The sequence below is a fragment of the Tachysurus fulvidraco genome, chromosome 7 (genome assembly GCF_022655615.1).
Source record: "Tachysurus fulvidraco isolate hzauxx_2018 chromosome 7, HZAU_PFXX_2.0, whole genome shotgun sequence".
NCBI classification, from domain to species: domain Eukaryota; kingdom Metazoa; phylum Chordata; class Actinopteri; order Siluriformes; family Bagridae; genus Tachysurus; species Tachysurus fulvidraco.
In genome coordinates, this window is record NC_062524.1 from 340,988 (window position 1) to 350,987 (window position 10,000).

At 43.6% G+C, this 10,000-nt stretch overlaps 2 protein-coding genes across 7 annotated transcripts in view; both read right to left on the reverse strand.

The window, feature by feature from the left end:
- LOC113653753 (interferon-induced very large GTPase 1-like) overlaps positions 1–10,000 on the reverse strand; it is an 859,689-nt gene that overhangs the window by 316,535 nt on the left and 533,154 nt on the right. The gene's annotated exons all lie outside the window — the stretch shown is intronic.
- The window catches only part of kcnj4 (potassium inwardly rectifying channel subfamily J member 4), a 15,671-nt gene continuing 6,093 nt past the window's right edge, over positions 423–10,000 (reverse strand). For 3 of the 5 annotated variants that reach the window (XM_047816253.1, XM_047816252.1, XM_047816251.1), the window contains exons 2-3: positions 5,112–5,266; positions 423–3,569 (exon numbers count right to left, since the gene is read on the reverse strand). In XM_047816253.1, coding sequence (XP_047672209.1) covers positions 2,030–3,569; positions 5,112–5,134 — 1,563 coding nt within the window. In that variant the 5' untranslated portion in view covers positions 5,135–5,266 and the 3' untranslated portion in view covers positions 423–2,029. Of the gene's footprint in view, positions 3,595–4,127; positions 4,229–5,111; positions 5,267–10,000 lie in introns of all 5 variants that reach the window. The other 2 variants (XM_047816254.1, XM_047816255.1) reach the window with 2 other exon arrangements.

Here is a 10,000-nt window from a genome sequence, read left to right on the forward strand (position 1 = left end):
GAGGTCTGGAACATGTTGTACTGCAGCGCCATCTACTGGGTAAAAGAGAAAACAGTAGTTCATAGTGTGTGCGTGTGTGTGTGTGTGTGTGTGTGTGTGTGTGTGTGTGTGTGTGTGTGTGTGTGTGTGTGTGTGTGTGTGTGTGTGCGTGTGTGCGTGTGCGTGTTCTGGCGCTTTTTATGATGTATCTTACAGAACCTTAGCATACAGTCCCCAATGTATAAACCGGCCCAAGCTGCACTTACATACTGTCACCAGCAGGGGGCTGCGCTACACTACTAACAGGAAGTGACCAGTCAGTTAGGATTTCTGCTCGTGTAGTGTATAAAGTGTATAAACGTCATCTGTTAGAGTGTCAGTGTGCAGCAGTAAGGATACATTCACAATAATTTATAATATAAATATTTATTTTTCATATCAGGAAGAAATAAAGTGCATCTGTAGGAGCTTTGAGGCTTCAAGTTACATTTCAGGTTAGGTATCATGCTAACAGGGAGAAGACTCGAGCAGGAGACGACAAAACACAACACAACAAAAAAAAGAAAGAGAGATCAAGCAAAGAAAGGAACCAGTAGAGGACCAGTGCTGCTCATCATCTTACACCGTGTGTGTGTGTGTGTGTGTAGTGTCCAGCCGACTCACACACACACTAACACACACAATCGTGTACTACTGGGATCAGACGAGTTCACACTGACCAGAGAGGACCTCAGGGTTTATCTGCATTTATATTAGCTGCAATTTACTGCATATGAAAGAAAACATAAACATGCATTGTTTTTAACACACACACACACACACACACACCTTCATGCCGTTTCATTTGCATCAGTACAAAAACAGTTCAGTATCATTACAACACCGTGTCCTCGGCTCCTTGGCTGTTTCAGTTCCATGTGTTTCTGCTGATTCCTGAATTCATATCGAAATATTTCACCTGAAGTGGGATGAAGTGCAGTATAGAGTTCATTCTCAGATATTGCTCTAAATATTGCTTTTGCAGCTACATCAATAATATAATTACTCTAAAATAAAATGCTCTGATACACACACACACACACACACACATCCTGTTGAAGAGGGTCAACACACCAGTTTACATCTTTTCTCTTTATGGACATGATGTTCATCATATGACGTGGGATGATCTCTATAATGTTAGCGATACAGAAGTTAGAACAATTCGTTTGTTTTAACGTCTGAATAAAACAAAACGTTAGTTTGCTGGTCAGTTTAATGCGAACGTTTGCGGTATAATTCTTATTCCTTACTAGTTTGCTACATCGTGGTATAATAGCTTAAACATGTTTCTTTAGCATTAGCCTGTTTTCTATGCTAGCTCAGTTTTAGCCTGTTTCTATAGTGTTAGTTTATGTTTTGCTATTTTATATGAGTCAATAATAAACCGAACGAAGGCAACGGACGGTGTTTACATGAGCCGTGAGTGGTGAGAGAAGATAATGGAATGGTCTTATAAAGAAATGAATAGAAATATAATTTAATAGTGTGTGTGACCTCAGCGTACTGTATGTGACACGTGTGAGTACGTCTGACACCCAGCCATGGATTCCTCTAATCTATACAGTGTCTTAATAGATAAAGTTGCAGCTAAAACGAACCTTTCTTTTTCTGATCTACAGATTAGTTTGTGAGTTTTTGTCTTGTCCTGTGTGAACGTCCTCCTTCGGTGACGTTTATGTTAAGATCCCTGTTTGGATAATTGACTGAAATGCCTCTTTATGTAAAGTTTATAATCTTGTCTTCTTCGATTGTGACCGATTCTCATGGATCACACGATCCGTTCAGTGACCACGATGAAGTGAGGACCATCTGGATCAGCTTTTGATGTCTTGAAATCATCTCAGGAGCTTCGGTGCAAATATACAAACTTAAGCTGGCAAATTGTTTCTATATACAGTTTATTGACAAATCCAAAAAAAAATGCCAACACAACAATCCTCCTTCCCTTCATCAATGTTTCTAAACCATGTAGAGAAGCCCTGCTGGGAAACGCCTCCGATCCTAAGTGTCATATCTCTGACTCACTCTTGTAGGTCAGAGGATCGAGAGGAACCGAATTCTGAAGAATATCAAACTCCATCTGATTGTCCATGTCCAGCACACAGAGGACGTTGCCTCCAGAATTTACTGCTGGAGTCTCCTGGAACATTTTCTGGAATTCTGGTGGAATGCATGTCTTTAGCACCGTCAGATCGGTTTCTCTTGTATTTACCCCTTCCTCATCCTCCTCTTCCCCAGAGTACAGAGCCACTTCATTCTCATAGCAGAACGCACTGGGTGAACACGGCGGGCGCAGAAAATGGGTCCTGCGACTAATCGGTGTCCCGGATTGTGATGACGCTTTGGACGATTGATGACTTGCTAACTCACTGAGCTCCTTAGCACTGCAGGAAGGAGTAGAGGGAACTTCGTAGGTCTTGTGGAAGCGAGCGTAGTCCACCTGGTAGCGATCATGATCTTCATACACAACCGGCTCGAACCGATGACCCCAAAGGATCTCATGGGAGAGGTAGGAGCTTCGAGCTTGCGTGGTCATGGCAGTGGCTTCTACCATTCCCTCAAGAATCACGACAATCTCAAAGACATCGTTCTCCAGTTCAGAGCGGCTCATGGCCCAAAGCGGTGAGTCTTCGTCAATCTCATGGACGATTATAAGAGGTGAGACGAGGAAAAGGCGGTCAGTACCTTCATCATAACCCACGTTCATGTCCGTCTGCTCCAGCGGGATGAACTCACCCTCCTCCGTCACTCTGGGTTTGATCAGTTGTGCTCGTACATGCGCTTCTACAATATGGCTTTTCCGGAGATTTCCGACACGCCACATGAGGCACAGCTTCCCGTCCCGCAGCGCAATAACGGCATTTTGGGAGAACAACAGTGTCTGGTTTCGCTTTTTGGGTCGTGCCATCTTGGCCATGATAGTACCGATCATAAACGAGTCAATGATGCATCCCAAAATGGACTGAACTACCACTGTTGCCACAGCAACTGGACACTCCTCTGTGACGCACCGCCAGCCATATCCAATGGTCGTTTGAGTCTCGATCGAAAACAGGAAGGCACCGAGAAAACCTTCCACATGGAGTAAGCACGGCTTCCACTCCTTCTGTTGCCCATCGCCTGGTGCTCCTGCCCCCGTATGCCCCCTCATATGGTGATCAGGGTTAAAATCTCCATGAGCGCGGGCCACACTGTAGAATATCAATCCAAAAATCAGCCATGACACCATGAATGTCATGCAGAAGATGAGCAGTAGGTAGCGCCAGCGGATGTCCACACAGGTAGTGAAGATATCAGCCAGGTAACGCTGAGGTTTGTCCTCCATGTTGCTGAAAACAACGTTACACTGGCCATTTTTCTTAACAAAACGGCTCCGAACTTGACTCCGCCCTCTAGTGGAGATTTTTCCGTTGTAGTTCTTGTCCATGTTGTAGCTGCCTACACTAGCTATGGCGCTGCTCATGGCACTCCCGGGTGAGCTGTGGCCGTTGTGAAGCCCGAGAGTCGAGATCTTCAGCCTTTCCTCATCAGGACAAACAATGCTGTACCTGCGGAATGACACAGCAAGGAATTCTGGGTAAAAACAAAGATTAATGTCAAATACACATTCTGATGAATAAAGAGCCTGAACTCACACTTCAGTTAACAAGTAAAAAGTAGAACATGTAGGACAGAAAACTCAGGATGCGACTGGGTGACATTGTAATGGTGGAGCGAGGGATGAGACAGGAAGAGGACGAGTGTTAAGACACTGTCCATAATCTCATCGTATCCTGCTTGTTCTTTCCAGTGTCCCTCTGAAAGGGCACATAGTGACTAAGCATAGTGAGCTAACTCCACAGACGCTAACGGCTAAACTATGACTCATATTAGCCACTGCTAAAGCTAATATCAGTGCTAACTCCAACACACCACACAGCTCATGCTTTTTTTTTAGATTAAATTACAAGACATACGGACAAAAACCGGTGACACACCCCCCAATTCCCAAAAACAATCTTTTTGGGCCCTCTGTGTGTGTGTGTTTGTGTGTGTGTGTGTGTGTGTGTGTGTGTGTGTGTGTGTGTGTGTGTGTGTAACTAGACCTCTCCTCCAGAGAGGATTACCTGCGAAGGTGAGTTGTGTTTATCCATATGAGGAGGATTGCAGTCAGTGCAGATTTAGAGATTATAAACTTAGATTTTCCCGTCTAACACACTTGTGTCCTCTTCTCCAACACACACACATACACACACACACACACACACACACACACAGTGAATGTCCTTATGCATTATTATCCTGTATTTTGTATGTTATATTATATTGTGTACACTTATAAGGAAATCATAACATTATGTATTTAATGTTTTTACAACGGAAGGTCTGCTGCACCAGGATACGGCTTATATAAGGAATAGTGTGTGTGTGTGTGTGTGTGTGTGTGTGTGTGTGTGTGTGTGTGCGTGTGTGTGTGTGGTTACTGTTGCATCCCAAAGTTGACTATTTTCCTCTAACAGCACGACCCCAATGAAGCATTTATCCCAAATTTATTTATTAAAATCCTAAAAAGCTCTAAACACTCGTCCCCTCAGCGGTCTCTCTTTATTCTCTCAGCTCTAAACACTCGTCCCCTCAGCGGTCTCTCTTTATTCTCTCAGCTCTAAACACTCGTCCCCTCAGCGGTCTCTCTTTATTCTCTCAGCTCTAAACACTCGTCCCCTCAGCGGTCTCTCTTTATTCTCTCAGCTCTAAACACTTGTCCAATCATCACACACCCACATCTCCTCATACTGGAGACTAATTCACCACATCACACACACACACACACACACACACACACACACTCACATTTCTCCTCACAGAAAAATTCTGTCCAGCATCCATCATACAGCTCCCCCTGAACAAGCTGTTACTATAGAAACGATAGTGTCAGAGTCAGTAACATAAAATAAACCTGTTCTGCAGTCAGAGCTGCTGTTAGAGAGAATTAATCAACACCTGATGACCAACCAGCAATATTAATGTAACATGAGTATATTGTCACCACCTTAATTTACATAAAAGCAGATGCACACACACACACACACACACACAAACACACACTGTACCTGGTGGTTCTGTTGCTACTCATCGTGTTGGAGATCAGGAAGTGAAGTGAGGCATGAGGAGAGATTCAAAGTTCTGCAATCCTGAGAACCCAGCAGTGCGCACACACACACACACACACACACACACACAAACACACACACACACCAAAGCAAACCTGCAAGGACAAAGGAAGAGGCACAATGAGTCCCTAAAGGAATAAAGTTTAACATTTACACAGGCAGCAGAAAGCAGTTGACTGTGTTTTCTTCAGTAAACTTTTTAAACAGTGTGTGTGTGTGTGTGTGTGTGTGTGTGTGTGTGTGTGTGTGTGTGTGTGTGTTTGGCTGGTCTAGATTGTGATTATTTGGGTCAATGTGAGGGTTAAATATAGCAATGGTGGAAATTTGCAGGAGGAGTAAAGGACACAATTAGAAATGCTGGAGTAACGTCATCTTCATCGTCATCACATGCAGACCTCACTCTCTTTAATGGGGTTCTCTCACACACACATACACACATGCACACACACACACACTCTCTGTCTGTCCCTCTCTGTCTCTCTCTCTCTCTCTGTCCCTCTCTGTCTGTCTCTCTCTCTCTGTCCCTCTCTGTCTGTCTCTCTCTCTCTCCTACAGAAAGTGTGTATCTCCAGTAGGGAACTAAACCTACACCCACAGGTATGACGCCTCACACAATATCATCTCGACCACCTCACTTATATTTATGTATAATTTTCAGTACAGTGATTTTCTCTGTTTGTGTGTGTGTGTGTGTGTGTGTGTGTGTGTGTGTGTGTGTGTGTGTGTGTGTGTGTGTGTGTACAGTATATGTGTGTGTGTCATCCTTTCTTCATCTCCCTCTCGTTAAAGCACAGATTAAAGGTAACTGTTGGAAACTCTGCTGTTGTGTTATTTTGTCCTTCAGTAACTGTTTTGTCATTTAGTTTCCTTCCACCTCTGCAGCACAGATGATGCTCACACACTGCAGGATTCACCCGGAGGAAACCGTCTCACTGTCTCACTACAGTCTCAGTCCCTAAATCCACCCCTGTGTTTCTGTGGACGTCTCTGTTTAAGAGTGAGACCTCAATCTGAGGAGAAATGAAATAAAAATAAGATATCAGTCACCTGTGTGACTAGTCACCAGTCAGCTGAGGCTCCATGTTACAGGAGGTATAAGTGGACAGGGTCAGAGAGAAAGGCACAGAGTGAGAAGGTCAGAACCTCTAAGGTGAGACATGTCGTGTGGACCGGGCTTCCTGAACCAGGGGTGATGTCCAGTGTCTCCACACTCAGATCTCCAAGACATCTTGCATCTAAAGTTGACACCAACATGCATTTGGAGTCCGTCGGTATTGAAAGTCCACGTCCCCCAGGAGTGTTTAAAATGATTAGGTATTATGTGTTATTGTGGACAGAACCTCAGGACATCCGCGAGAGTCTCAGCGTCTTTGTAAGACAAGCGTACACAATGTGAGTCTGCACTTTGTAACCCTTGTGTTTACTGTAATGATGTGTGTTGTTGCTTCCATCTAATCCCTGAGTGTAGCATTAATCTGTTCAGGTTTCCATCTTAAACCACAATGACAGATTAAAGTGTCTCCTAATCTCCATCTTCTAATTATAATATCATACACAGCACTGTGTGTGTGTGTGTGTGTGTGTGTGTGTGTGTGTGTGTGTGTGTGTGTGTGTGTGTGTGTGTGTGTGTGTGTAATGACAGATAAATCACATATGATGCAGAAGATTATGATGCATACAGTTTTTTTTTTCATTAAGGTTTGTACATGTATTCCATCATGGTTGTCATGGAGCTCTGATCTGAACAGTATTATGGGATAGCGCTCTCTGAGCTGTACACACACGTCTATGTACATGTATCAATGGTGAAAAGATCTCAACCTTCTCATTATAAACACAAACGTAAAATACTTTCTCAAATACAGGAAATATAAGTCTGCTAGAGTCATAAAGCTGACGTGTCAGTAGTGTCAGTGATTCAGTAAGAGTCATAAAGCTGACGTGTCAGTAGTGTCAGTGATTCAGTAAGAGTCATAAAGCTGACGTGTCAGTAGTGTCAGTGATTCAGTAAGAGTCATAAAGCTGACGTGTCAGTAGTGTCAGTGATTCAGTAAGAGTCATAAAGCTGACGTGTCAGTAGTGTCAGTGATTCAGTAAGAGTCATAAAGCTGACGTGACGTGTCAGTAGTGTCAGTGATTCAGTAAGAGTCATAAAGCTGACGTGTCAGTAGTGTCAGTGATTCAGTAAGAGTCATAAAGCTGACGTGTCAGTAGTGTCAGTGATTCAGTAAGAGTCATAAAGCTGACGTGTCAGTAGTGTCAGTGATTCAGTAAGAGTCATAAAGCTGACGTGTCAGTAGTGCCAGTGATTCAGTAAAAGTGAGTCATAAAGCTGACGTGTCAGTAGTGTCAGTGATTCAGTAAGAGTCATAAAGCTGACGTGTCAGTAGTGTCAGTGATTCAGCAAGAGTCATAAAGCTGACGTGTCAGTAGTGTCAGTGATTCAGTAAGAGTCATAAAGCTGGCGTGTCAGTAGTGTCAGTGATTCAGTAAGAGTCATAAAGCTGACGTGTCAGTAGTGTCAGTGATTCAGTAATAGTCATAAAGCTGACGTGTCAGTAGTGTCAGTGATTCAGTAATAGTCATAAAGCTGACGTGTCAGTAGTGTCAGTGAATCAGTAAAAGTGAGTCATAAAACTGACGTGTCAGTAGTGTCAGTGAATCAGTAAAAGCGAGTCATAAAGCTGACGCGTCAGTAGTGTCAGTGATTCAGTAAAAGTGAGAGTCATAAAGCTGATGTGTCAGTAGTGTCAGTGATTCAGTAAGAGTCATAAAGCTGGCGTGTCAGTAGTGTCAGTGATTCAGTAAGAGTCATAAAGCTGACGTGTCAGTAGTGTCAGTGAATCAGTAAAAGTGAGTCATAAAGCTGACACGTCAGTAGTGTCAGTGATTCAGTAAAAGTGGGAGTCATAAAGCTGGCGTGTCAGTGGTGTCAGTGAATCAGTAAGAGTCATAAAGTTAGCATGTCAGTAGTGTCAGTGAATCAGTAAAAGTGAGTCATAAAGCTGACGCGTCAGTAGTGTCAGTGATTCAGTAAAAGTGAGAGTCATAAAGCTGACATGTCAGTAGTGTCAGTGATTCAGTAAAAATGCTCTGAACAGTCAGTGACTATTGAGTGTGTAAAGAGTTCACTGAGACACTGAGACACTGAGACACAACCATCAACCTTCCACATGAAAATGTCCCCTCTGTTACACTAATGTGACCTTGTACTGAGCTGCTGATCGACCGCTCGACCTGTTAAAGCACAGAGGGAGTGAACAGAGCATGAAGATGATTAGGATTGACAACATCTCTCTCTCTCTCTCTCTCAGTCTCTCTCTCAGTCTCTCTCTCTCTCTCTCTCTCTCTCTCAGTCTCTCTCTCTCTCTCTCTCTCTCTCTCTCTCTCAGTCTCTCTCTCTCTCTCTCTCTCTCTCTCTCTCAGTCTCTCTCTCTCTCAGTCTCTCTCTCTCTCTCTCTCTCTCTCTCTCTCAGTCTCTTACTCTCTATCTCAGTCTCTCTCTCTCTCTCAGTCTCTCTCTTTTAGTCTCTCTCTCTCTCTCTTAGTCTCTCTCTCTCTTAGTCTCTCTCTTAGTCTCTCTGTCAGTCTCTCTCTTAGTCTCTCTCTCTCTCTCTCTCTCTCTCTCAGTGTCTCTCTCTCTCTCAGTGTCACTCTCTTAGTCTCTCTCTCTCTCTCTTTCAGTCACTCTCTATCTCAGTCTCTCTCTCTCTCTCTCTCTCTCTCTCTCTCAGTCTCTCTGTCCACGAAGCTGAATGAAATCACAGACAGCGTGACATCACCCGGAGCTCGTGTGAGGATTGGTGTATTCCAGGTAACACATTAATCAGACAGATCATCACAAAGCGTGAGTTAACAGCTGAGCTCAGGAGGTTTAGTTGAGATGTATCTACAGAAACGGGGATAAAAGCCTCTTTAAAGAGGCCAAGTACAAACCAGAAAAGGAATTAGGGCTGCAGAACTGCGGCACACAGAGACCCAGCTTTTAATCTGGAGAGACACAAAACAAAACAACCCCATTTACCCTGATGTCTGATCCAGTAAAGGAAACCCACCATCATCACGTCTATAAATGATGTCTGTCTGAGTCTAATAAACTGTCTGGTTCTAATAAACAGGACCTATTTGCCTCATTTAGTGTGTCGAATTATTTAAAATCTATACTGAGTGTTGTCTCTGTCTGACCCTCACACACACATCACTTATCCAGGGAAAGTTCCCACTGCAGGACAGAAGTTCCCACTGCAGGACAGAAGTTCCCACTGCAGGACAGAAGTTCCCACTGCAGGACAGAAGTTCCCACTGCAGGACAGAAGTTCCCACTGCAGGACAGAACCTGTTTAGTTCCTACTTCAACATGTTTTATTGCCATGGTTTACCTTCACACTCGCATCTGATTAGGACGGACCACAAAAGCAGATTATTGCCACCATGCAGTTGAATATGAATAACCTGAGGGTAAAAATACTGCCAGTTGCACCCCATTGGGTCTGGACACCAAATCAAATCTTATTTAATGCAGTTGAAACAAACAGAGTTCCTGTCTCTTCTTTCCTCCAAAGGTCAGTGAGTCTGGATGGAAACATGACTTCTGTCAACAACCACAATTACACAAGCATCATGCTGACCAACCAGTGAAGACATCTTCACCTAATTATTGGACCTTTGCATCACTCCAAGCTGCTTCTGAACTTCAACCATAACCCAAAAAATGTATCACGTCTGTCCTAATTTATGAGGCAAAAGTCTGTGATCTTGTGCTGATATCTCAGAAACTTTACAGACCCAAATGTGGAGGTAAGCAGCTTGCCCATGAATGAGGTAATCAC